The sequence below is a fragment of the Myotis daubentonii genome, chromosome 6, assembly GCF_963259705.1.
Source record: "Myotis daubentonii chromosome 6, mMyoDau2.1, whole genome shotgun sequence".
Taxonomy (NCBI): Eukaryota; Metazoa; Chordata; class Mammalia; order Chiroptera; family Vespertilionidae; genus Myotis; species Myotis daubentonii.
Genome location: NC_081845.1, coordinates 98,285,935 through 98,313,869, shown reverse-complemented (window position 1 = coordinate 98,313,869; position 27,935 = coordinate 98,285,935). Strand labels below are relative to the sequence as shown.

General features: G+C 49.6%; 1 protein-coding gene and 1 long non-coding RNA gene across 3 annotated transcripts; one reads left to right on the top strand and one right to left on the bottom strand.

The window, feature by feature from the left end:
• Nucleotides 1-372: 372 nt before the first annotated feature.
• Nucleotides 373-12,923, bottom strand: LOC132237565 (uncharacterized). Its single transcript, XR_009453551.1, has 3 exons — nt 12,825-12,923; nt 1,699-5,367; nt 373-1,653 (listed from the first exon to the last, which is right to left on the bottom strand). It is a non-coding gene; the product is annotated as an uncharacterized LOC132237565 (long non-coding RNA).
• Nucleotides 12,313-27,777, top strand: TRIM39 (tripartite motif containing 39). Of its 2 annotated transcripts, XM_059702215.1 has the most exons (7): nt 12,895-13,029; nt 14,700-15,159; nt 17,572-17,667; nt 22,831-23,061; nt 24,456-24,478; nt 24,990-25,105; nt 25,813-27,777. In XM_059702215.1, exons 2-7 carry the CDS (start codon nt 14,707-14,709, stop codon nt 26,358-26,360), a joined length of 1,467 nt encoding a protein of 488 aa, XP_059558198.1. In that variant the 5' UTR covers nt 12,895-13,029; nt 14,700-14,706; the 3' UTR covers nt 26,361-27,777. The 2 variants fall into 2 exon arrangements, with proteins under 2 accessions (XP_059558196.1, XP_059558198.1); XM_059702213.1 differs by lacking the exon at nt 14,700-15,159 and having other exon boundaries at nt 12,313-13,029.
• Nucleotides 27,778-27,935: the final 158 nt, after the last annotated feature.

Sequence of the window (27,935 nt, the reverse complement as noted above, 5' to 3'; positions counted from 1 at the left end):
TTCTGAGTTCTGTGTTCTAAGTTCTGTGTCTTGCTGTCTTGTTACATCTGTATTTATACCAGTTGATTCAATCCTATCAATCTCTATTACAAAGGTTAGGGCGTTTCTTATCTCCATTCCAGGGAGTAAAGATTATGTAGCTTAAGCATGATTGTTCCTAGTTAAAGGGATTAATTACCCGCCTGGCACTTAGTTGAGGGGTTTTATTTCCTCCCTAACTTCAGGGGACAATCCCTACCTGGGGATTCAACCTTTCTCGGAGAGGTGACCTTGGTTAAAACACAGCGCCAAGAAGGTGAGCAAACATTTTAAGAACAGTATGCCATATATGCCAGGTCCTTTGAAACAGCAAGGATGGACCGGCTCCCGGCAGAAGATATAAATAAGTGGAAGGATATACCATGTTCATGGATTGGTAGAATCAACATCATTAAAATATCCACACTACCCAAGGCAATCTACAGAATCAATGCAATCCCTTTTAAAATACCAAGGGCATATTTCACAAATCTAGAACAAATACTCCAACAATTTATACGGAACCAAAAAAGGCCTCAAATAGCCACAAAACAAGTTTTAATAAATTTAAGAATGAAATCATATCAAGTATTGTCTCTAATTACAATAGTATGAAATTAGAAATCAAGTACATGAAGGAAACTGAAAAACTCACAAATACATGGAGGCTAAATGACACACTATGAAACAATGAATGGGTTAACAACGAAATCAAAGAAGAAATCAAATGATACCTTGAAACAATAAAATGAAAATACAATGACCCCAAATCTGTGAGACAAAGCAAAAGCAGTTCTAAGAGGGAACTTCTTAGCAACACAGGCCTACCTCAAGAAAAATCTGAAATAAACAAACTTACATCTAAAGGAACTAGAAGAACAAAAACAAACAAAGCCAAAGTGAGTAGAAGGAAGGAAATAGTCAAGATCAGCATAGAAATAAACAAAAGTCTAAAAAAATAATACAAAAGTTCAATAAAACCAAGACCTGGTCTTTAAAAAGATAAAATCGATAAAACTCTACCCAGACTCATAAAGAAAAAAAAGAGGATCCAAGTAAATAAAATCAGAAATGAAACAGAAGTGACATCACTGGAATACAAAAGATTATAAGAAAACTAGTGGCCCAGTGCACAAATTCGTGCACATTGAAAGGAAATTAATTAGAAATATTTTAATATCACTATTCGCTCTCTCTCTATAATAGAAGTGTCAACCTAATTCATGATCGACAATGACAGATCGAAACACACGCATTCAATTGGCACCAGCAAGAGCTTCATATATATCATGCATGCACGAGTCAACTTAGCCTTTTATATATATAGAACTAAAGGCCCGGTGCACGAAATTCATGCACTGGGGGTTGGGGAGTCCCTCAGCCCAGCCTGCTCCCTCTCACAGTCTGGGAGCCCTCAGTGGATGTCCTACTGACAGCCACAGTCTGGCAGCAGAGGCTCAGAGCAGGTGCTGTGTGTGTGTGTGTGTGTGTGTGTGTGTGTGTGTCCGTCCACTGGGGGCCTGCCCCCAGCCACACCGCGGAGGCTTGGAGCAGGCACCCTCTGTATTGATCTCTCAGGCTCCTGGCCTCGCCTGCGTGTTGTTCTCTCCCTTGAGCTGCGGCCAGGGCAGGGTGCTGCCCACAGGCCGCACTTGCCTGATCGCAGGTCCCCGCAGCAACCCGCGAGCAGGCCCTACTGGGTGCTGCCTGCTGTGGGCGCTTGCCTGCTCGCCAGTCGCCAAGGCAATACCTGCTGAGCTCACGTTGCCAGGGTGACGCTGGCAGCGTCCTGCCCTAGCCGCTATGCATGCCGCCACCTTTGTCGCAGAGTGATGGTTAATTTACATATTACTCTTTTATTAGATAGGATAAACTTGCTTAATTAGACCTGCTTTCTGATTGAAACTTTTTCCAGCCCAGTGAAGCACCCCAACTTCTCTTTCAGGTAATTTCAAGGTCCACCATTTCTTTTCTTTTTAAAATATATTTCTTTATTGACTTCAGAGAGGAAGGGAGAGGGAGATAAACATCAATGATGAGAAAGAATCATCGATCAGCTGCCTTCTGCACGCCCCCCACTGGGGATCGAGCCCACAACCCGGGCATGTGCCCTTGGTTGCATGGGCCATGAAGTTTCAATCGCACTGTACATATGTACCCGCACGTGGTATTTTGTGGAAGAACCACACTCAAGGGGCCAAAGAGCCGCATGTGGCTCGCGAGTCGCAGTTTGCTGACCACTGGGCTAGGGCAAGGTCCATCATTTCTGACTTCTTTTCAAATTTCTAAGCTTTCTAAATCTCCATTTTCCGGATAATGAAAAGAAAATAGGATTCCACCGAACCTCCTATCTACCTAAACCAGGACTTCTGTGAGGATCAAATGAGATGAGGCACAGGAAAACGCTTCACAGACACTTGGTTAAAGTGTAACATGTTTCCACCTGTGTTCTCGGGCTGAAGAAACCACAAAGAGGCTAGTCGTCACTAGGAAGAGGAAGCTGGGCGTTGCTATGTGACGTCATTACCCGGCGCCCACAGTGACCATTTCTGGGCTGGGCTGTGGGTTGCATTTTGCACCACAGGGTCTCGGCAGTGTTGGCTGCGAATTGGTGGGGTGTCGCTCGGGGTGGTGGCAGAGCCTGTGTCCCACTTGGGATAGGCCCAGTGATGCTTTGTCAGCGCCAGGTCCGCAGTGCCGTTTCTCTGTGCACATCACAGCAGCTCCTGTGTTGAGCATCTGCCCCCCGGTGGTCAGTGCACGTCATGGCGACCAGCCGGACAGTGGGAAGGACACTTAGCGTACTAGCCTTTTACATATAGAAATACTACGAGTTTGGCTGGTATGGCTCACTTGGTTGAGCATAGTTCCATGCACCAAAAGGTCACCAGTTCAATTCAGGTTGTAATTCTATCCCCAGAAGGGATGTATATGGGATGCAGAAATTGATGTTTCTCTTTCATATCAATGTTTCTCTCTCTCTCCCTTCCTCTCTCTCTAAAATCAATACAAACATTTCAAAAAAAGAGTATGTATGGCCCTAGCCAGTTTTGCTCAGTGGATAGAGCATCACCCTGCAGACTAAAGGATCCTGGGTTCGAATTCAGTCAAGGGCCCATGCCCAGGTTGTGCGCTCAGTCCCCAGTAGGGAATTTGCAGGAGGCAGCAGCCGATCAATGATTCTCTCTCATCACTGATGTTTCCATCTCTCTCTCCCTCTCCCTTCTCTGAAATTAAGAAAAATATATATAAAAAATAAAATTTTAAATTACCTATTTTTAAAAAAAGAATATGTTTAAAAAATACTATGAATAATTATATACCAATAAATTAGATGAGCTGGAAGATGGATATATTTTTAGAAATATACAGCCTTCCAAAACTTAGTAAAAAAGAAACAGAAAATCTGAACAGACTAATAACTACTAATAAAATCAAATCAGTAATCAAAAAACTCCGAATAAACAAAAGTCCAGGACTGAATGATGTCACAGGTGAATTTTACCAAACATTCAAAGAATACCTATCCTCATACTCCAAAAAATTGAGGGAAGACTCCCAAGCTCATTTTATGAGACCAGTTTTACCCTTATTCCAAAACTAGACAAAGACATTACAAAAAAAAGAAAAATATACACCAGTGGTCGGCAAACTCGTTAGTCAACAGAGCCAAATATCAACAGTACAACGATTGAAATTTCTTTTGAGAGCCAAATTTTTTAAACTTAAACTATATAGGTAGGTACATTGTTATTAACTTTAATTAGGGTACTCCTAAGCTGGCCTTTGCTAAAAACGACCTCAATCCGATTGAGGTATGTTTGCTGAGGTCGACCCCTTCCAACTCTCCCATCCACACTCATCTTGTATACTTGTTTTGTTTATCTTTTGTCAACCGCGTGCGATATGCGGACCGAATAGCACTAACCACTGCACAATGAGACTGCTGACTGACTGGCTCACTCAACCCGTGCATGAATCACACGCACCTCCCACGTGCTGCGTATCCCACGGCCCGCCTGCCTGCGCCGCGTCTCCTGTCGCCCGAACCGACTTTACACGCCCCACTTTTTCTAACGCCACTTCTTCAAAATAGACTCGCCCAGGCCAAAAACCGACCTCTGTGCATGGGCCACGAAGTTTCAATCGCACTCTACGTGCGCACCCACACGTGGTATTTTGAGGAAGAGCCACACTCAAGGGGCCAAAGAGCTGCATGTGGCTCGCAGCCAAGGTTTGCCGACCACTGCTATAGACCAAAAGCCTGATGAACAGATGCAAAAATCCTCAAATATTAGTAAATTGAATCCAGTTGTATGTTAAAAAGATCACAAACGACGGTCAAGTGGGATTTATTCCTGAGATTTATTCCTGAGATTAGTTCAATATCCACAAATCAAATAACATGATACACCACATTTAAAAATGATGGGTAAAAATCATGTGATCATATCAATAGATGCAGAAAAAGCATTCAACAAAATCTAGCATCAATCTGGCTGGTTTTGCTCAGTAGTTGGTTGTCAACCCATGAACCAGAAGGTCAAGGGTCAATTCCCGGTCAGGACACATGCCCAGGTTGCAGACTTGATCTCCAGTAGGCAGCTGATCCATGATTCTCTCTTATCATTGATGTTTCTATCTCTCTCCCTTCCTCTCTCTAAAACTAACAAAAACATTTTTTTAATCCAACATCCGTTTATGATAAAAACTCTCAGCAAAGCTGAAATAGCGGGGACTTACCTCAACATGATAAAAAGCATATGTGACAAGCCCACAGCTAACATGATACTCAACTGGAAAAAGCTAAAAGCATTTTCCTTATGATCAGTGTACCTGTCCAATTTCCCAACACCATTTATTGAAGAGACTGTCCTTACTCCATTGTATGCTCTTGCCTCCGTTGTCAAATATTGAGTTGAATGGCTTGGATCGATTTCTGGATTCTCTGTTCTGTTCCATTAGTTTATATGCCTGTTCTTGTGCCAGTACCAGGCTGTTTTGAGTACAGTGGCTTTGTAGTATAACTTGGTATCTGGTATTGTGATTCCTCCAACTTTATTCTTCTTTCTCAAGACTGCTGTGGCTATCCAAGGTCTTTTATTGTTTCCATATAAATTTTTGGAGCGTTTGTTCTAGATCTGTGAAATATGCTGTTGGTATTTTAATAGGAATTGTATTGAATCTATAGTGAGTCATCAGCTGTTAAAGTGTGTATACATTTTTTGGGAGACACCCTGGGTATACACACTTTTAATAATTATAAAGGCAGTGTTTATACTTCAACTGTATTTTCAAACTTCTAGTAGCATTTCATGATGAATTTCCTTTATTCAAAGCTTAGTCTGGCTAAAAAGAAAGGAACATCAATTGAGCTACCAGCTGTTAAAAAGTGTATACATATTTTGGGAACACCCTGTAGATGAGAGGATTAGAGTACAGAATCAAAAATCCAGAAATAGATCTAACTATGAAGGAATTTCACACATGACAGGAATTTCTCATTCACCTAATCCAGCGGTTCTCAACCTGTGGGTTGCGACCACTTTGGGGGTCGAACAACCCTTTCACAGGGGTCGCCTAAGACCATCGGAAAACACATATATAATCACATATTGTTTTTGTGATTAATCACTGTGCTTTAATTATGTTCAGTTTGTAACAATGAAATTGGGGGTCACCACAACATGAGGAACTGTATTAAAGGGTCGCGGCCTTAGGAAGGTTGAGAACCACTGCCCTAATCCATCTAATGCGTCCTGTTCAGTACAGTAACGACGAGCCCCATGTGGCCACTGAGCACCTAAAATATGCCTCGTCTAAACTGAGATGTGATGTAAGTAAAATATACACCAAATTTCAAAGACTTAGTATAAAAACAAGAACATAAAATATCTCATTAACAATTGTTTAAAATTAATTACATGTAAAAATATTTTTTTATAGAATGGGTTTAGTTGGTGAAATTAAATTTCACCTATTTTTTTTTTTTACTTTTTAAAAATGGAGCCACAGATAAAAAACTTGAGTGGTTTACATTACATTTCTAATGGACAGAACCGCTCTAAGGAAAAATAAAGAGAGATGGCGGCGTAGGGAGTAGACCTGTGTGTGCTGCCTCCCACAACATCATTGAAACTACCAACTATAAGACAAACAACCACCACTCAGAACCCTGGGGAGCTGGCCCAGTGGAAGCTCTACAGCTGGAAGGGAAGAAAGAAGCGCAGTGGGACTGAGTGGGAGCTACGGAGGCGCCAAAGACAGAGGTACACAGTCACGCTCCAGGCGGGCTGCAACCGGATGCACGGTTTTTTTTCGTTAGGAAGCGGTTACGAACCCTCGAATCCTCTGGGCTTGCTCGGGGCGGGTCTCTGAGGCCCCAGGCCCCACGGGGAGAGGCGGCGCAGCCCTGCAGCGGTCGGAAAGCGGGGAGGCTCTGGCCCACGGCTGCTCGCCGGCACAGGGGGACGCGAAGACCCGGTGTCCCAGAGAGGCGAGGAGGCGCCGCGGAAACGCCGCCATTGCTGTTTGCCCCGCCCTGGCGGCTTCCTGAGACCCCGCCCTACTCAATTTACATCCCCATACAGGCTGTGCCAGGTGCACAAAAAGACCCACCTGCGCTTTTGCAGCCTAGCACAACAAATTGCAGACTTCAGCTCCTCCCACCCATGGGAGACGCGCTCAAGAAGCAGACCCAGGAGAACCAAAATGGCGGCGTAAGGAAGAGACCTGTGCGTGCTGCCTCCCACAACAACATCGAGGCTACCAACTGTAGGGCAAACAGCTATCATACGGAACCACGGGAAAGCTGGCCCAGTGGAGGCTCTACAACTGGAAGGAAAGAAAGAAGAGCAATGAGACTGAGTAGGATGTGCAGAGGCGCCAAGAACAGAGCCCAACCCAACAAACTGCAGATTTCGGCTCCTCACATCCGGGAGGTACGCACTCGGGGGGCGGAGTCAAGTTCGAGGCAGGCTGGGGTCGGGCCCGGCTGGGCTGGTGATGTGGAACCACTGTACCAGCAGGCGCACAAGCACGCCCACCGGTTCCAGTCTCGCGTGGGACGCTGGGGGACGGCAGACGGGCAGTCTGTGCACTTGGTGGAGGGCAAAGTCCGAGCAGGCGTACTGGATGTTCAGCCACCAGGAAAGCCTGGAGATTTTGTCTGGTGGGGAGCCGCCCGGCAGGGGACAGAGTGCCAAACTTTGTGTTTCCCCAGTGAGGCTGGGATGGCCCCGGTGAGGCCGATACAGCCCCGGTGAGGCCGGGACGGCCCCGGTGAGGTCGGGATGCCCCCGGAATGGTTGAGACGGCCCCGGTGAGGTTGAAACAGCCCCGGTGAGGTCTGGACGGCCCTGGTGAGGTTGGGACAGCCCCGGCGAGGTTGGAACGGCTCCGATGAGGTCGGGACGGCTCCAGTGAGGTTGGGACAGATAATGGGGACCAGTATAGACTGATGAACAGGGGTAGAGGCAGAGGCAGAGCAGCACTGAACAGACTGCCAAACTACAATGGGAACCCTGGGGAGGGTTTGGGCGGGGGGTGGGGGGTTAAGAGATCAACCGAAGGACTTATATGCATGCATATAAGAATAACCAATGGACACAAGATACTAGGGGGTAGGGGCCGGGGGAATGTCAAGGGGGGAAAAAAGGAGACATATGTAATACTCTTTGTAATACTTCAAACAATAAAAATTATTTTAAAAAATTAATTAATTAAAAAAAGATAAAGAGTTAAATTTAAAAATAAAAAATACTATACGAGAACCTAGGAAAGTAAATTAGAATCTGAGGATCAGGATGGATTTCTTAATGAGGACAACTTGTCACATGTACACGTGTACGTAGAAATAGATAAAAAGACAAACAACCCAATAGGAAAAACAGGCAAAGAGCAGGATTGGAAATGCACAGAAAAACAAATCCCCGTGACAAACAAAGAACAAAAAAATACTCTAAATTACTAAGAGGAAATGCAATTTAAGTGACTAAGACATCTCTTTACTGGCTGGGGGGATGGCCAACACAGATGATACTGTCGGGGATGTGGGAAAAATAACAGGCTCCTGAAAAACCAACATCGCAATACCCATTAAAATTAAAGCTATAGAACACCCTTCAACACAGGAACCATTCTCAGAGTAAGAAATCCACTATACATATTGACATATGTTCAGAGAATCTGTATTGTAACACTATTTATGCAGCAGCAAAAATTAAAAAAGGAAACTAAGAAACATTCAATAAATTAATAAATGCCATCTGCTGACAAAAGGCTGAAAAATGTATGGTACCTGCAACATAAGTTAGGCAATCATTAAAAACGTTAAATGAAAAATATTCGCAAAATTTTTTACACTTGAAATATCAACACTGGCTCCGTGGTAGGGATAGACTATCTCATAACATGCTGGTGCAGGCATAAATAGGTTCAACCTTATGGGAAGACTCTATTAGACGTTTAAATGTCCATGCCTTTTGATCCAGCAGCCCAACTTCCAGAAATCTATCTTATTACTTTACTAGAGGCCCGGTGCATGTAATTCATGCATGGGTGCGATACCTAGGCCTGGCTGGCGATCGAAGCATGAGTGTCTGGCATGGAAAGGCAGGTCCTAGCTGACCTCTGGGCCCCTCGACCCCCACGCACCCCCTTCTGCCTGAGTCACAGTGCCCAAGTCTCCATGCGCAGATGTGGTGAGCGTGGCCAGACACTGTAAGCCAGAGTGCAGCTTGGGCCTCTAGGCTGCCCAGTGGCGCCATACAGAAGCCAGGCAGGCAGCGCACTCTCTCCTGGTCAGCCTCACAGACCCTCACCTGTGGCAACCCATGGGGAGCCCGACCAGCCGCTGTGGTCCCAGTGGCTGCAGCCCAACTCACCCGGAAGAGGCCACATGGGTACAGGGCTGGATCCTTGCAGGTGCCCAGCACCTGAACATGGGGGCTTCCTTGGCACGCAAGCCCTGGCGTCCCAGGGGAGGGTAGCAGGGGGAGTGAGAGCGAGCTTGGCAGACCCCCCTCATTCTCACTGCACTTCCATCCCCATCACCCCTGCCCTCAGGTAGCAGGCCCCCGTCTGGGTGCTGCAGGAGGTTGGTTGCCACCACACAACCCCAGCTCCCCATCCCAGCCTGGGGCCCCACCCTGATTGAGTGATCAGGGCCTGCTGGCCACTGATCATTGTCTTTGGGGCGATTGGTCAGGGCCAGGCCCACTGCCAGGCTCTCTCAGTGCCTGGGAGCTGGGCAGCAGCCCTACCCCCCGTTGCCGCCGCTGGTTGCTATCTGTGGGGCAATTGGTGGGGTAATCAGGCCCCTGCTCACCCGCCTTGGCTTGGTGCCACCCACTCACTTGCCCCACCATCCACCATGGTCCCGCTCTCGTCAGGGCCCATGGGGGTTGGAAGCACCTCCATTGCCACCCATTGCCAGCACTGTGTTGCCAACACCCGCCATGTTCCGTGCCACCCCCTGGTGGTCAGCACACATCATAGCGAGCAGTCAAGTTCCCACTCAAACACCGGTCAAACAATTTGCATATTAGGCTTTTATTATATAAGACTAGAGGCCCGGTACACAAAAATTTGTGCGCTCAGGGGGAAGGGGGGGTCCCTCAGCCCGGCCTGTGTCCTCTCACAGTCTGGGAACCCTCGGGAGATAACGACCTGCTGGCTTAGGCCTGCTCCCGGGTGGCAGAGGGCAGGCCCAATCCCTAGGTGCAGCCCCTGGTCGGGCTCAGAGCAGGGCCAATTGGGGAGTTGGGGCGCCGCCCCCTGTCATGCACAGAGCAGGGCAATCGGGAGGCTGTGATGCCACCCTCAGTCACGCTCAGGGTAGGGCCGATTGGGGGGTTGGGGCACCATCCCGTCACACTCAAGACAGGGTCAATGGGGAGGTTGCAGCACCACCCCGTCACGCACAGAGCAGGGCCAATCAGGGGGTTGGGGCACTGCCCCCTGTCACGCACAGAGCAGGGCCCATCAGGGGGTTGGGGCGCCGCCCTCTATCACCCACAGAGCAGGGCTGATCAGGGGGTTGGGGCGCCACCACTCTCACACTCAGGGCAGGGCCGATGGGGAGGTTATGGCTCTACCCCGTCACACACAGAGCAGGGCCCGTTGGGGGGAGGGGGGGTTGGGGCGCCGCACCCTGTCACAGGGCCGATCAGGGGGTTGGGGCGCCGCACCCTGTCACACACAGAGCCACAGGGCGATCAGGGGGTTGGGGAGCTCCCCCCTATCAGGCACAGAGCAGGGCTGATCAGGGGGTTGGGGGCGCCTTCCCCTGTCACGAACAGAGCAGGGCGGATAGGGAGGTTGTGGCCCCACCCCCTGTCACACACAGAGCCGCAGGGTGATCAGGGGGTTTGAGCGCTGCCCCGTCATGCTGATCCCGGTGCCGGGAGGCCTCACGGCTCCGCTGATCCCGGTGCTGGGAGGCATATTACCCTTTTACTATATAGGGTAGAGGCCTGGTGCACGGGTGGGGGCCGGCTGGTTTGCCCTGAAGGGTGTCCTGGATCAGGGTGGGGGTCCCCACTGAGGTGCCTGGCCAGCCTGGGTGAGGGGATGATGGCTGTTTGCAGCTGGTCACACATCCTTCAGGGTGGGGGTCCCCACTGGGGTGCCTGGCCAGTCTGGGTGAGGGGCTAAGGGCTGTTTTCAGGCTGGGGGTGACTGAAGCTCCCAACCGCTCCTTTTTTTTCTTTTTTTTTTATTCTGGGCCAGCTTTACCTTGAGGCCTGGCTCCAGCTCTTAGGCCTCCACTGCTGAAAGTAGGTTTCTGGCCTTTGCTTACAATGTTGCGATCCTGCTGGCTGAAGCCCGGCAGCTTCTATATTTGTTACATAGTTGCTTAGAGTTGCAGCTCAGAGGCCTGCAGTGGCAGGCGGGGAATGTTGGAGTCCTTGTCACTGAAGCAAGCAAGCCTCATGTTAGTTTCAAGCTGCCTGGCTGCTGGCCGCCATCTTGGCTGGCAGTTAATTTGCATATTGCCCAGATTAGCCAATGGGAAGGGTAGCGGTGGTATGCCAATTACCATGGTTCTCTTTTATTAGATAGGATGGCATGACAATCTAAACATACCTGTGCAAATATATCAAATCATTATGTTGCACGCCTTAAGCTACTACAACATTGTATGTCAATTATATCTCGAAACTGAGGGGGAAAGATATATGTACAAGGATGTTCACTATAGCCTTCATTTAGTAAGACTTGGAAAGAACCTAAATGTGTACTCTAAATAATATAGCTGAGCAAGTTATGTCTACAGAATAAAATAATAACACAGGCTTGAAAAAGAATGAGGTAGCTTAATATTACTGAACTAAGACAGAAAATAGTATAAAGTACAAAAAGCCCAAACTGAAGACTGTGTATGTTTGAAATTTTTCATAATTAAGGGAGTGGGAGGGAGGAATTAGGTACGTTGCCTTTTTCTAAGAAATCTGAGCAGTTGAAACCTCTCCACCTGCACTGCTAATATAGCTATTTCTTCTATACGATTCATTAATTTCAAGCCATCTTCTAGTCTCCTTTCCTGATATAAAAACAATATTAAAAATATGTTTATAAATTTTCATCTCATTTAAAAAAACCCACCTCATTATAATTCACTTTTTGCATCCCTTGGCATAAATCAGCATTACAACACTCATCAATCTCCCTGCAAAGCCAGACTACCTTAGAATTGAGGCATTTTGTGAACTAGAACAAGTACTGCTGCTACAGTTTCTAATGGCCCAATAGCAATGATGGGGTTAATAAATGTCATTTTCCCAAGTTTAATCCTCTTCAATCATTGGCTACTGAAAAGAAAAGTGAGCAAAAGAACAGTGAAGAAAAAGTAGACCGCCTGTATTCAGCACGTGTGATCACAAATCTTTATAACTCGCACATCTGAATATTTTCTGCAAATACATAGTTTCTGGCTCCCAGGATGAGGCTAAACGCCGAGCACTGTTTGTAAAGAGCATCCCAACTTACACGGGCCACGTCGGGCCTCTGGCCACCGCCCTGGGGGGAACATCAGAACAGGTGCCTCCTTCAGGCCGACTCCGCAGCCAGGGGCGCGGGAGAGGAGGCGCGACCCTTCCGCACCCAGGGCCCACTCCCGGCCCGGCTCCTCCCGCCCGCCGCCCTCCCCCTCCAGCCCCGGGCCGCGCAGCTTCCGGAGCAAGGCCGCCGCAACGCAGTCCGAGTCCACACAAGCGCCATCGCCGCGCGGAGGCTCGCGCGCAGCCCCAACACGGGAAAGGGAGCGGCCGCGGACGGAGCGAGGCGCTGGGACCCAGGCGAGCAGCAGAGGCGCAGGGCCGCTCCCGCGGGGTTCCCACTCCGGGGGCACCAGATCACAGGGCGAGGGGCACGAAGCCCACGGCGGGGAGGATTCACTCCCAGGTGGTCAAGGCTAACCCTAACCCAGTCGGAAGTGACGTGTCCACTGAGACCTGCAGGTCCGCCCCGTAAATGGCCGCCGCAACTAGGCAGCTTCTCCCGGACTGGCCAGCCGAGGCAGGTGTAGCTCCAATCCGCCCCCGCCCGGCTCCGGCAGCTCCCTGCGCCACCCAGAACCAACCGAACCCAGCCCGAGCCGAGCCGGAGCCCAGCCCAGCGCAGCCGGGTGGGTCAGCTCACCGCCCGCGTCCGTCGGCGCCCGCGGGCACTGGGCCTCAGAGCTCAGCCACGCGCATGCGCGGCCCTCGGTCCAGTGGACTCCTCGGGCCACCTGGGCGACCACGTTTCGGCCCCCTGCCCCTCCGGGTCCCTTCTCGCCCGGGACTCCGGCCGGCGTCCCTCACCTCCGGCCTCCCGCCTTCCTCCGCCGCAGGCAGCGCCAGGCCAGCGGCCGCCCGCGGCCACCCGCTCCCAGACACGAGCCTCCAGGAGCGACTTCCGCTTCCGGCGAGTATTGTGTGTCGCGCTGCGGGCGGGGCGGGGGGAGGAGGAAGGAGGCAGCTCTCCGGAGGCTCCGCGCCCCGTACTGCCGGATCCGAGGCCGGGAAGGTAGGTGCCGTCCCGCCGCCGGGCCCGGGCCCGGGGTCCGGCCCCGCACGCCGCGTCCCAGCGCCCGCGACCGCGTCGCCGGCCCGCACGTACCCTCAGCCGCCTCCACCCGCCTCGGGCCGGGGACGTTGGCCGCCCCGGCGACGTCAGCGCGTCCGGCGTTGCTTGGCTACCCCGCCGTGCCCCCTTCCCGCCGCCGCTCGCCTCCCCCGTGAAACTGACGTCGTCCCCGCGGGTCTCGGCTGCGCCCCGGCTGCGGGCACCCCACCTTCAGTCCTCTCCGCTCCTGGACACGCACCCCGCCCTCCCGGCCAACCTCTCCCCTCTCCAGCCCCGGCGCCTGACCGGCCGGGAGAAGATGGAGACGGGGGTGGGACCGAGCTGTGGCCCACGCTCAGGAGCGGGTCGCCAGGTGGGGCCCCGGACAGTGTAGACGCAAATGAGGACGTGCCTGGAGTTGGCGCTTCGACAGACACGAGGAACAGGGAGAGAAAGGTCCAGCCCGGCGGCGCCGCGGCCCCAAGTCCTCGCCTCCTTCCCTCACCTCCCCGTGCTCTCCGCCCCGTGGCAGCCCAGTCCCTCACTGCATGCAGTTGGGTCCGCAGGGAGGAGGCCGCCCTGTGCTGGAGACCGGGCCTTAGGTGGGGACGCTTCGCGGGTGCACAATCTCCTGGCCGAGGGAGGAACTGAGATTCGAGTTAGTTACTACAAATTAAAGACCTCCTGTGCGCCCTCAATGTATGCAGGCATGAGGGTCGTTATGAACCCAGTTCCCTCTCAACACAGGCCTACCCAATTGCTTTCCCTCTGTCCGGCCCCATGCAGGGAGGGAAGGTGGACAGGAGGGGTCGCGGAGATAGAGAAACCAGCCAGTTCTTGGGGGAAAGCGATGTTTTACCAGCAGAGGACCAGCCTTCTGCTTTAGAAACCCTCTGATACACTTCTCATTCTCCGGAGGCTTCACCTGAGGGAGATTTTGATTGCCTCTTTACTTTTCTTCCCCAGCCATCCAATACCCATTAGCTGGATGCACAGTGTGTCAGGAATTCGTTATTGATAGCTGTTTCATAAGACTCCAGTCACTGCTGAATATTTAAGAGACTTTTCGGCCCTCTTTTCAAGAAGTTGAAGTTACTGGCCTGGGCTCAGTAATACACTCTTTAGTGTAGTTGCCATGAATTTATCACTTTTCAGTAGTTCTAAATGTCCAAATGCACAAATAGAATTGGGATATTGTATAAATCGTTTCATTCCAAGAGAAGGGCACACTTCCTCTAGAGCAGTGGTCGGCAAACTGCAGCTTGCAAGCCACATGCGGCTCTTTGGCCCCTTGAGTGTGGCTCTTCCACAAAATACCGCGTGCAGGCGCGCACGTACAGTGTGATTGAAACTTCGTGGCCCATGCGCAGAAGTCGGTGGGGAGGTGGGGAGGAATAATCAGTTTGCTGCATAGGAAAAAACATTAGATTGATGGCTGGGAGTCACAAGTTTTGGAGCTAGAGAAACAAAAGCGAGGTTGAATCTAATGGAAGAAAAGATGTAAAATACCAACGTGGGGCTAAACTAGAATTAGGGTTTTACATGTGGGTAAATGTTGGGGCAGGAATGCAGAAAAAGAAAGATTTAAACCTCCAACTAACATTTTTCTCTGCCTCCTTCCTATCCCTAAGTTAAATAATGGCAGAGACGAGTCTGTTAGAGGCTGGGGCCTCTGCAGCATCCACAGCCGCAGCTCTGGAGAACTTACAGGTGGAGGCCAGCTGCTCTGTGTGCCTGGAGTACCTGAAGGAGCCTGTCATCATTGAGTGTGGGCACAACTTCTGCAAAGCTTGCATCACCCGCTGGTGGGAGGACCTAGAGAGGGACTTTCCTTGTCCAGTCTGTCGAAAGACCTCCCGGTACCGCAGTCTCCGGCCTAATCGTCAACTAGGCAGTATGGTGGAAATTGCCAAGCAGCTCCAAGCTGTCAAGCGGAAGATCCGGGATGAGAGCCTCTGCCCTCAGCATCATGAGGCCCTCAGCCTCTTCTGCTATGAGGACCAGGAGGCTGTATGTTTGATATGTGCAATTTCCCACACCCATCGGGCCCACAATGTCGCACCACTGGACGACGCCACACAGGAGTACAAGGTGGGGAACCAGACACATGAAGTCAACGTGGGGCAAAGGGAGGAATACAGTAGAGGGAGGCTCTCTAGGTAGAGGATCGTAAGCTCCTGAGAGCAAGACTGTGTCTGGGTCTCACTCTGTAGTTCCCTCTAAGGTGCATACACAGGGGACACAAAGTACATCTGCCCAGTTATCCCCAAGCATGAAGAACAGTGGTGAGGAGTACCCCAAAATTTCTCTCTGACCTTTCTAACACATTTGAGCATGAGGGATCTTGGACTATAACATCCTATATAATAAAGAGGTAATATGCAAATTAATCCTCATCCCCTCACAAGATGGTTGCCTACGACTGGACAAGCAAGCTGCATGGGGTAACCAGGCCAGTAGGGGGGTTAGTGAGGGGTGACCAGGCTGGCAGGGGGGAGGGCAGTTGGGGGCAACCAGGCCAGCAAGGGGGGCAGTTGGGGGTGACCAGACCGGCAGGGGGGACAGTTGGGGGCGATTAGGCTGGCAGGGGGAGCAGTGAGGGGTGACTAGGCTGGTGCGGGGGGCAGTTGGGGGCAACCAGGCCGGCGTGGGGGGCAGTAAGAGTTGCCAGGCCGGCAGGGAGGGCATTTAGGAGCAACCAGGCTGGCAGGGAGGGGGCAGTTAGGGGCAATCAGGCTGGCATGCAGAGGCAGTGAGGGGTGATCAGGCCGGTGGGGGGGGGGGGGGTACAGTTAGGGGCAACCAGGCAGGCAGGCAGGTGAGAAATTAGGAGCCAGCAGTCAGACATCCCCCAGGGGGTTCCGGGTTGGAGAGAGTGCAGGTTGGGCTGAGGGGACACCCCCCACCCCTGCACGAATTTCATGCACCAGGCTTCTACTCTATATATATAAAAGCCTAAGCCACCGTTTGACCATTCAACCAGTAGCTATGATGCACACTGACCACCAGGGGGCAGATGTTCAATGCACAGGCATGGAAACATGGAACAGACTAATGAATCTCAGAGGGGAGGAGGGAAGGCAGAAAGAGATTAAGCAAAGGTCTTCTATGCATGCTAGAGGCCCAATGTGCGGATTCATGCATCAGTGGGGTCCCTCGGCCTGGCCTGCGGGGATCAGGCTGAAACCGGCTCTCCGACATCCCCCAAGGGGTCCCGGATTGCAAGAGGATGCAGGCCAGGCCGAGGGCCTCTAGTATTTCTCATAATGAATGAGAACACATAGAGAAGATCCACGTTAGGAAGAACTGAAAAGTGGTCTGGTTTCCTCATTCTGTCCCCTGCTCAGACTATCCTTTCCTTTCCCATTGGTACTGGGAAGACTGTCATTTCAGTTTAGACTGAACCAGTCTGTTGTTTGCATCTTCCCCAGATAATGGATAACATGACATCTGGTTTAAATTATTGCTGGGACAGAGAGTAAATGTTTGAGTAACAGAAATTAGAGCTGCTAATGTCTTAGCACTTTATCAAGTAGTTTAATTAATTATGTTAATAAAATCCTAATAAAGAGGGAATATGCTAATTGACCCTCGCGCCCACAGCCAATAAGGAGGGAATATGCTAATTGACTGTCCCACCCTCAAAGATAGCAACGCCCAGTCCCCTCAGCCGCATGCCTGCCTCCGGAGTCCCCCAATCCCCTCAGCCGCCCAGGGCCAGCCTAAGGCACAGGAAAGCCTCAGATGGCGGCTGCCCAGCCACCCAGGGCCGCCCAAGGTGTAGGCAAGCCTCGGATGGCAGCTGCCTGGCCGCCCAAGGCTCAGGTAACCAGGGCCAGCCGAGGTGCTGCCGGCAGTGGCAGCAGCAGAGGTGTGATGGGGCGTCGCCTTCCCTGATCACCAAGTCACCTCCCGCCCCTGAGGACTCCTGGACTGTGAGAGGGGGCAGGCTGGCTGAGGGACACCCCCCCTCCAGTGCATGAATTTTCATGCACCGGGCCTTTAGTCTTGGAAATAAGATTTAAGGTTGTTTATAAGTAAGATTTCATTATATTTTCAGGTGGTTAGAGTTGAATGGAAATGCAAGTTTAAAGACGGACATCAGGGTCCAGAAGGTCACTTTGACAGTAATAGGAGTTACTTGAGTTAGAAGGTGGATGGGGTTGGTGACCGCTGGACCACTGAGGTTCAGTGAGAGGACATTTACCCCCGTGTAAGACCCTAATTCTAGCTTTAGTCCCACATTGGTATTTTACATCTTCTCTTCTGCTAGATAGGAAAAAAAAATTGGTGAGTAAGGAGGGTGATAGAGACAGGCTGGTGGCAGGAAGAGAGAACTGTAAGAAGTTAACATCACAAGTGACAGGCAAGGGAGGAAATTGGCTCAAGAGCTGGGGAGATGGGTAGGATGCAAACAAATGGTTTAAAACAAATGGGTTAACCTCTGAATGTAGGCTCTGCCAGCCAATCTCAGATGTCACCTCTCCCACTTCCTACCCTCAGGAAAAACTGCAGAAGTGCCTGGCGCCTCTGGAGCAGAAGCTGCAGGAGATCACCCGCTGTAAGTCCTCAGAGGAGCAGAAGCCTGCAGAGCTCAAGGTAAAGGCAGGCAGTGAGCCAAGCATTAACACATTATTTAATCCACCAGTTCTGATTCATTAGAAAAATGGTGGTATTTTCTCAGGCTTGATTGTCTTTAGACACTGTACTTACATTACTTGTCATGAATTAAGTATTGAGGAGGAGTTTGGAAGAGGTAAAGGACAGGCGGAATGTCTTACATCTGGCGAGTTCAGAGGGTCTGTGCCTGTTGGTCTCCTGTGCTGTGTACAGCAGGGAGGAGGCTGCTCTGCTGAGTGTGCAGGGGTAGGACTTTCTTAGAGGGATGGAGGAGAGGAGAATTTAGAAGGTTCACTCGGGAGAAAGGGAGAAGGAACTGACCGAGACCTCCCAGAAGAACTGTCCAATGACCTTCTCTTAACTCCAGTGAGCTCGGGAATGACAGGTGTGTTCCGGGATGCTCTTCCTCTTTCCTTCCTCAACCTGCGGAACCCTGTCCATGGTCGGGCAGCGGGAAAGGCACTTTCTGTGCAGCTTTTCCCGACCCTTCAGAACTTAGCTTTCTTCCTTTTCATATATTCCGGCATCTCCTTCAGAGCACCACCATGTTTGCAGCGTGGTGTTTTTGTTTCTGTCTTATTTCTTCTAATGGTCAGTGAATAAGTATTAATAGTAGCAGTAATAACTAGTATTTATTGAATTCTGTACATTAATTCATTAGATATTCATGACATTCCAAGCTTACAGAATTGTATTAGGTCTTAGGGTTCTGCCCTGGTTGGAATCCTGAATTCAACTAGACTTGGCACAAGGGGGACATAGAGAAGCCAGAAGTCCCAGCGGTCATCTTTGGCAAGCGGGAACTCAGTTCCTCGTCAGGTAGCTGTTACACACACTCCCCCTCCCCAAGTGTACACAGGTGGGAACAGCTTGGATAGTCCAAGGCTAATCCAAGATCACACAACCAGTTTGTAGCAAAGCTAGGGATACTAGTTCTGCATGAGTCAATAAATATTTCTTAAGCTTCCAGTAAAGGTCAAACCATGTATTTGACACTGGGAAACAATGATGAACAGCCCTGCCCTTCTTGATCTTACAGTCAAGTAGCAAAATAATGACATGGTATAAAAAGCATAGGTGCCAGTTCACGAGGGGACAACACAGAAATTTGACCTCATTAAAGGATGCCAGAAGAAATGATGAGCTTTTGGTATCACCAGAAATTAAACACATATTTAAAAATAGTAGAAACAGTAATTTCTTAACAATGACATTTCAACAGAAAGCAAGTATTGATACCTTAGTCCTTTATACATTTTAACAAAGTAAGCATTTGATTTTTGTTGTTGTTAAACCTTACCTGAGGATATTTTTCCCATTGATTTTTAGAGAGAGTGGAAGGGAGGGAGGGAAGGAGGAGGAGAGAGAGAGATAGAAACATCAATGTAGGAGAGACACATGGATTGATTGCCTCCTGCAAGCGCCCCAACCAGGGTCAGAGATCGAACCCTCAACCCAGGTATGTGCCCTTGACTGGGAATCAAACTGGAAACCCTTCAGTGTGTGGGCCAATGATCCTCTAACCATTGAACACACCAGCGGGGCTGAAATTTTTTTTAATTGAACTAATTTTGATTGCAAAGGTGGGTTTAAAAAGAAATTCTTGCCCTAACTTGTTTGACTCAGGGGATAGAGCATCAGTCTGCAGACTGAAGGGTCCCAGGTTTGATTCCTGTCAAGGGCACATGCCTGGGTTGTGGGCTCAATCCCCAATAGGAGGTGTGCAGGAGGCAGCCGATTAGTGATTCTCTCATGTTTCTATCTCTCTCCCTCTCCCTTCCTCTCTGAAATCAATAAAAATATATTTTTAAAACGTTCTTTGATCTTTTGAAAGGCTCCAGAGAAACTTAAAATAGGTGAAAACGAAGCTTCTTCCCAGTCATTAACTTCCCTCTTCCTGTTGATCCTCTTCCTAAAGGTAAAGGATCTAGAGGTGAACAAAAATTTTAAAACCTTCAAAATACAGAACTGTGGTTTTTACAGATGTAAGCTACCATTTCAATGGTTTCAGAAACTATCACTAGCCTTTCTTTTTCTTAAATTCTCACCTGAGGATATTTTTTCTATTGATTTTCCGACAGAGTGAAAGGGAAGGAGTGGGGGAGAGAGAGAGAGAGAGAGAGAGAGAGAGAGAGAGAGAGAGAGAGACACGAGATGAGAGAGACACATGATTGGTTGCCTCCCACACAGTCAAACCCAAAACTGCCTGATCAAACCCAACACCAAGGTACATGCCCTCAACCCTTCAGTCCATGGGCCAACACTAACCACTGAGCAACTGGGCAGGGCATCAACCTTTCTGTAGTGACCATTTGAGTTCTCCTTCCTCCTCCCTCATCCATCTCCACCTCCAGAATCAGACCCAGTGCCCTTTTATTTTATTTTTTAAATATTTATTGTTGAAACTATTACATATGTTCCCCTTTTTCCACCGTCGACCCACTCCAACCCACCCATGGCCTCCACCCCAGGCCCTCACCACCCCACTGTCTCTGCCCATGGGTTATGCATATATGCATACAAGGTCTTTGATTGATTACCTCCCACCCACCCACCCTCCCTTGCCTCCCCTCCGAGATGACCCAATGCCCTTTTAAAACTAATGTGTTAGGGTGACGAAGGCCTGGGGTGGGGTGGGACCCTGGTAGAGGAAAAAAGAGGGACATCTGTAATAATCTCAACAATAAAGATTAAAGAAATAATAATAATAATTTGTAATTAACCATGCTGAAATGATAATTATTCATAAAATAATCTACATAATTTTAAAAAGAAACTGTCATGCAGATTAGGCCAGGACGCCATAACGGTTCACAACCAGACTGGAGGAGGTTGAGCGGGCAGGTGAGGCCCAGAGCGGAGACACAGACACGGCCAACAAGCTGCCGCACCGGCTGGGGCTGGGGCTGGGGCTGGGGCTGGCCCCGGGAGCCGGAGCAGACACAGACAGGGACAGGGGGGCCGGCCCGAGCACAGGCCCGGAGAGGAGACGGTGAGCCCGCCTCCCGCGGAAGCAGCTCAGCTCCCTCCTGGCTCCCTCCTGGCTCCCTCCCGGCTCCCATGGGCGCCAGTGGCTGACTTCCGCCTCCTGCAGAAGCCACACGGCTCCCATGGAAGCAGCGCGGCTCCCAGCGGCGCACAGCGGTTCCCTCCGGCTCCCACGGAAGCGGCGGGCGGCCTACTGTGTGCGATATCGCGCGATGGGCTACGAGTATTAGTATAATATAATACAACAAAAGAAAAGTGACGTGTAATGAAACCTGCTGTGTAATATTTAAACATGAGTACCCTGAAAGACACTGCAGTATAGCTTTGTCCTTTCACCTACGCGATAGCACAACAATGCCACAAATGCGAATTCAGACAGGTCATTGTGAGCCATGTTGACTCAAATACCACAAGCACTTAGCTCTTGGTGACATAATATCTCAAAATGATATTCCAAATATAATTTCACACCCTCTTTAAGAACCACTGCACTGCAAATACAGAGTGAAAAAAGAGAAGGGACTATGGGGTTATATGAAGGAGAACTATTTTGCTACCTGTTTATCAGTTATGAATTCTAAATTCCACCCATTCATCACCCCTAAACACACACCCAGGCTGTGCTTTATGTGAAGGTATGTGTTGTGGGAATGTGGGTTTTTTTGTGGGGTTTTTTTTTTTAAAGATATTTTTATTGATTTCAGAGGGAGGAAGGGAGAGGGAAAGAGATATAGAAACATTAATGATGAAAGAGAATCATTGATTGGCTGCCTCCTGCACGCCCCCTGTGGGAATCAAGCCCACAGTCTGGGCATGTGCCTTTGACCGGAATCGAACCCGGAACCCTTCAGTCTGCAGGCCGATGCTCTGTCCACTGTGCCAAACCAGCCAGGGCGTGGGAATGTGTTTTGTTCCATGTGGTTCTGCAAGGGCAGCAGTGAAATGGGAGCAGCGGCCGCTACCCCACTGGAGCTCATCAGCCTCTCCTGGCAGCAGGCCTGGGAGGCCACCCAGGCTGCAGGGCCACTGCAGTCACCACAGCCCTGCCTTTCAGTCCCAGCCACTTCCTCCTTCCACAGTCCTGTCTCTGCTTCTCACCTTGCTCCCTTTGTGTGGGGTGATTCCTCCCCGCCAGCCACATGACGCTGGGAGCAGCCTTCTTTGGGGAGATCGCTTCTCGTTGCAGTGGAAGTACAGAGGTGGGATGTGCTTGCTGATAACCCTCAGAAAGGATTGTGGCTGGTGTTTGAACCCTATATTAGCAAGTTCCCGGAATGCGAAAGGTTCAAGTCTATGTGCTGGCTGAGAGAAAGCATGTTTCAAATTTTAAGCAACTCATTTACTAAGAAACTTTGGAACCTGTTCCTGGGACAGCAGTTATCAAGTCTCAGAAATGACTTGAAACTGTTTCAGGTTCAGCCTGAAGTCTGTATATTTGTTACAGCCCATTGCTAGAATCTTACTGATTCTTTTTCAGTTAATTCTATCTGATCGTATTTGTATCAGGTAGCTATCTTGCAACATACAAATGATGACAGTCATATCGCTTAACTTGCCAGTATTTGTATTTTCCTTTTCTTTATTTTTTTTAAATATTTTTTTATTTCAGAGAGGAAGGACGGGGAGAGAGAGAGAGAAACATCAGTGATGAGAAAAAATAATCGACTGGCTGCCTCCTGCACGCCCCTACTGGGGGCCCTTGACCAGAATCAAACCGGCAGCCTTCAGTCCACAGGTCGACACGCTCTATCTGCTGAGCCAAACTGGCTGGGGCTGTATTTTCCTTTCTTAACGAATTACAATAGCTAGAACTTTATCATCAGATATTTCTGATATCTGAAATAGTTTGTCATTATATTATTGAGTTCTTATGTCTTGAATTATTTTTCCTAAAACATAAAAGCATGGCTTTTTAGAAATTAATGTAATTTAAGAAAATTAAAACTTTTAAACATTGATTTTTATCTTCCCACTGGTCTTCACTCCCAAGTCCTCAGCGGGATAGAGCTATTCTTTATAGAAGGAACTGACAGTGGAGAGAAACAAGTGTCTCGTTAAACTGTTTGTGATGACACTGGAATTCATACGCATGGTCGGTAGGGAAAGGGACGCTGTGCCCCTGCTCAATAAGCAGCACTCTCCCTCTTTTCTCAGAGGCTGGTGGAGAGTCGCCGACAGCAGATCCTGACAGAGTTTGAAGAGCTGCACAGGCGGCTGGATGAAGAGCAGCAGACGTTGCTGTCGCGACTGGAGGAGGAGGAGCAGGACATTCTGCAGCGCCTCCGAGAAAATGCTGCGCACCTGGGAGACCGGCGCCGCGACCTGGCCCACCTGGCTGCTGAGGTGGAGGGCAAGTGCTTGCAGTCGGGCTTCGAGATGCTTAAGGTTCGACCTTTGCTCCTGCGTGGCCCCTCAGGTCGGGCACAGTCTAGCTTTGCACAGGCTGTTTTGTCAGCCCGGAATGCTCACTCCTCTGCTCTGCTTCTTTAAACCCAGTTCTTCTAGACATAATCAAAGGATCTATTTCTACAGAAAAGCTCCTCTGATTGCTCCCATTTCCTTCTAATCATTTTTGTGTTCTTATGTCTTGTCAACAATTATGTGCGTAATTTGTACCAAAGAAAAAAATCCACTCTTTTGAGAGGAGGGAAATCTAGTCTGAATTTGTGGGGAAAAAACTATGCATTAAAAAAGTGTGTAAATGCAGTTACTTTGAAGTCCTAGAATTTGATTTACCTAGTGCTAAAAAAGAATAGAAACCGCCCCACTGGTGTAGCTCAGTGGTTAAGCATCGACCTATGATCCAGGAAGTAATGGATTGATTCCCGGTCAGGGCAATACCCAGGTTGTGGGCTCAATCCCCAGTAGGAGGCATGCAGGAGGCAGCCAATTGATGTTTCTCTCTCAACATTGATATTTCTCTCTCTCCCTTTCCCTTCCTCAATAAAAACATCTTTAAAAAAAAAACACAATAGAAACCTAGTTTGAAGGACACTTAAAATGTATTAAAAAAATATATTGTTTTTGATTTGTAAACATCTCAAAAATGTTTGAAATCATTTGTTTTCTTAAGGAGATGCATGGTGTTAGCAAGGCTGTAGGAAACATGTTTCTTACCTTAGAGATCAGACCAGCAGCATTGGACTCAGCGAGGCGCCGTTGCACATTGATTTGCATGCTGATGTACTCCTTGGTGTTTATTCTCATGTCCTTTCATGTATGTGTGTTCTGCCTTCCACATTAAACTGGGAAATCCTGGGGGCAGAGATTTGTCTTCTTTGTCTTCTGGACCCCAAGTATTCGCAAATCAGGATTGGCACACAGTTATTAGTGTTTATTAACCAATACCAAACGGGGGATACCAACCCATAGTGGGAAGTAGGACCTACTCCTCTGCCACCAGTCTGGAGCTATCTGCACTGATCCTCAAGGAGACAGGTGTTGTGGTTGGTACTTGGGGGACAGAGTGAAGAGCAGACACAATCCCTGCACCCTGCATTGAGCTCCCAGTGTCCTTGAGAAGCAAAGACAAACATACAAGAAACCATTTGGAAGGAATAGAAATTGCCAAGCTTCGTGATGACCAGAAGTTGAAAGTGAGGAGGAAGTTGGGAGAGATGTACTCAGACCCCTCTGGAGCTCTTCTCCTTGCATTGCAGCCTCCGTTTGCCCTGTTTCTGTTTTAGAGATCTGGAACTTTTGGGAGGAGGGGGACCCTTTTGCCTGTAGGACCCTTGACTACCAGGACCAATACTGCTTTCTTTTCTCCTTCCCTCTAGGATGTCAAAAGTACCCTGGAAAAGTAAGTGATTCCTGCAACTCTTTAAGTGAGTTAGATCTTGGCTTAGAGACTTACAGTACAGTAAGGAGTTGGGGGGATAAGATGGGAAAGTCATGCAGCTTCTGGGTCGGATATGGGAAAGGGTTATGCATCCATGAAGCCAGTTAGAGAGCAAATCATGGGGAATAGTAGCCCTTTGAGCATCAGGACTTCCTTATTAAGGAAGCTACCAAAATCATGTAGAACCAGGTTCTACCTGTGCCTGGATGTAGAATTGTGTCCAACCAAGATGGAAGAAGGAAAGGGTTGGGAGGGGGAAGGGTAATTACCCATTTGCATGAAATATAACAGATACCTCCAGAAAGTTCTGAGGCTCGTTTTAAGGATTTGTCCAGGGGACCATATGGCTCTCCACAGATTGGCAAAAGACAGCAATACACAAGTGCTTGTCCTCAGGGAGGAGGGAGGAGGTGGGAGGATGGAGCGTCCCTGTGACCTGCCCTTTCTTCCCCTGTCTCCCTGCCCCTCCTAGATGTGAAAAGGTGAAGACCATGGAGGTGACTTCAGTATCCATACAGCTTGAAAAGAACTTCAGCAGTTTCCCCCGACAGTACTTTGCCCTAAGGAAAATCCTTAAACAGCTAATTGGTGAGTTGTTCCCAAAAGGAAAAGAGCAGAGGGAGTCAGCAGAGAGCAGCAAGTCTTCCCATGGGCTCAGTTACCATCTGTCCCTTTCCCCGCCCACACCCACCCACACCCAGCCCTTTCCCTGGCTCTCGGTCACTGAGTCACAGCACTCGCAGTGAAAAGCCTCGCTGTCATCTAATCTTAGGCCCACGCTTTTCTGAACAGGGGCCCAGAAAGGTTAAATAATTTGCCTAAAATTGGTCCACTCTAGAGAGTGAAGGGAATGTCATTCATTTTTACTCAGAGAATAGTCATAAACCAGGACGGTTCCAAGAAAACGGGTATCAGGTCACCCTGCCCCTAGTCCTTCTTCACATACGCTTTCCGTTCTTTCTGGCCCTTGAACTGTGCCTGGTGCTTCTCTGCACCGTGAGATGATGATTATGTCGGGGGCTGTGGATGGAGGACCAGGGAGGAGGAGTCTAACCCACCAGCCCTTGCAAAGGCAAGAGCGAGTTAGTCACCTGCTTCTTTAGGGCGGGTGAGACGTGAAGCAGTCTTCCCTCCCCTCCCTTAGGTGACACCATGGATGGAGAAAGTTAACCAAACCACAGTGTTCTGGGGGCCTTTAAGGGAACAGGCTCTGTAAGGCAGGCTGGAAGACTGAGGCAGGGGCGTTGAGCTATTCCCGTCCTCATCTAGCTCCCCACTCTGGCTTCTCCCGCCAGCGGATGTGACCCTGGACCCTGAGACTGCTCATCCTAACCTAGTCCTGTCGGAGGATCGTAAGAGCGTCAAGTTTGTGGAGACAAGACTCCGGGACCTACCTGACACACCACGGCGCTTCACCTTCTACCCTTGCGTCCTGGCTACTGAGGGCTTTACTTCAGGCCGACACTACTGGGAGGTGGAGGTGGGCGACAAGACCCATTGGGCAGTGGGTGTGTGCCGGGACTCTGTGAGCCGAAAGGGCGAGCTGACCCCACTGCCTGAGACTGGCTACTGGCGGGTGCGACTGTGGAATGGAGACAAATATGCAGCCACTACCACGCCTTTTACTCCTTTGCACATCAAGGTGAAACCCAAGCGGGTGGGCATATTCCTAGACTATGAGGCCGGCACACTGTCTTTTTACAATGTCACAGACCGCTCCCATATCTACACCTTCACTGATACTTTTACTGAGAAACTATGGCCCCTCTTCTACCCAGGCATCCGGGCTGGAAGGAAGAATGCTGCACCACTTACCATCAGGCCCCCGACAGATTGGGAGTGACAGGGAGGGATGAGGCAGGATCAAGAGCTATGGGCCTTCCTTCCTGTGACCTGCTGGAGCAGCTTCGCGTCTGCCTGTTCCCGTCCTGAACCATCTGGGAGAAGCGCCTGGGTTTCTAGAGTGGTTTATGTGGAAGCGTAGGTAGGACTGGTCTGGGGTGAGAGCACAGCTATGTCTCCTCCTGTCAGGTGGGGAGTAGGTTCCCAGGGACTCTCCCCTGAAGCCCATCAGGTTTTCTGTTGCACAGGATGGGTTGGGAAGGGAGGAGGGGCTTTTCCAGAAGCAAAAAGTCTGGGAGGGTATGACATACTCAAACCAGAGGAGGAAACAGAAGCCCCTGAGCATTTTTCAGGGGCTCTGACGCAGAATAGTTATGTTTCTTGAGGAAGAGCATAGAGGCATGTAAACCTCTAGATTGAAATAAAAATGAATGACAGTTGCTCTCATGGATCTAGGAGTTGAGGACCCACAAGAGCAAAGATTTTTTTGCGGGCAAAGATTGGGCATCAAGAGGTTAGAAAGAAGGTCCAGGAAGGGGCTACGGGAGCAGATCCCTAGGTTCTAATGAAGGAGGGGGTTTCTCTGGTCATCTATTCCCAGAGTAAGGCTGCCATTATGAGTTGGCTTGGCCAGAGGTAGCAACGTGGGGAGGAGAGGGTGAGAAGGAGGAAGCGGAGGACCCAGGCTCCTGTCTCAGCCTTCAGCAGAGCTGGCTTATTGCCTGCCTCCTTAGAGTCCATCGTCTCTGAGAAGTTGGTCACCTTGTTCTTCAGGGATGAGTTGCCAGAGATCCTGCAAGCAGTCTGCCCTTTTACTGCTTTCCCAAGGGAACTTGGGAAGGCGAGAATCCGGTATTGGTGGAAAGAGAACAATATTTCTATCCAAAGCTCTTGCCTTAAGGAACGTTACTAGTTACTCCCAAGTTGTCAGCTTTTTACCTGGATCAAGTGTCTAAGCCAGAAAAGGAGAGAGGGAATAGAGTCTTCCTCACCCTGAGGAAAGGGTAGAAGAGGGTGGTGTGTGTAGGGAAGGACCAGATTGGCAGCTTCCTTGTGCCTGCGTGCACCTGGCCTGGAACTAGTGTTCCCGGAGCCAGTCTTTGCTTGTTGGCTGCCATCCCTCACCGTTTGCCATTTCCCCATCAGAGAATGTACGTCATTTAATGTTAGGCCAAAATAATCCGTAGGGTACATGTCAAAAGAGGTAAAGCGATGCATGCCAGACCAAATCGACATGACTTGAGCCATCTGCTGTTCAGGTAATGGGGTTCACAGAAGGTTAGTGAGGGCATTTTAGTTCCTCCAACCACCTCAACAGGACTCTGTCCAGATTCTCCTCTTACCTTTGTGCCTTGACTGTGGTTCTTTGTGGCAAGATGCTTTGGTTGGTAAACAATATGGAACAAAGGATCCACTGACGTGATCTCTGTGCTGTGTGGTGATTTGATGGCCGCCACTGCCCATGTGTCAGAATCACTGGGTGTTAAAAATGCATGTTCCTGGGCTCATCCCAAGTGACTGATGAAGGTCTGTGGGCCTGGGCATCTACATTGTAGGCATATAACTTTCATGTGAG

Excerpts from the sequence above, each read along its gene's own strand:
- TRIM39 (XM_059702213.1), top strand. The coding sequence starts at position 12,493 with ATGGCCGCCGCAACTAGGCAGCTTCTCCCGGACTGGCCAGCCGAGGCA. Across the intron at positions 23,062-24,455 it reads CGGGCTTCGAGATGCTTAAG|GATGTCAAAAGTACCCTGGA; the intron begins GTTCGACCTTTG and ends CCTTCCCTCTAG. Across the intron at positions 24,479-24,989 it reads GTCAAAAGTACCCTGGAAAA|ATGTGAAAAGGTGAAGACCA; the intron begins GTAAGTGATTCC and ends TGCCCCTCCTAG.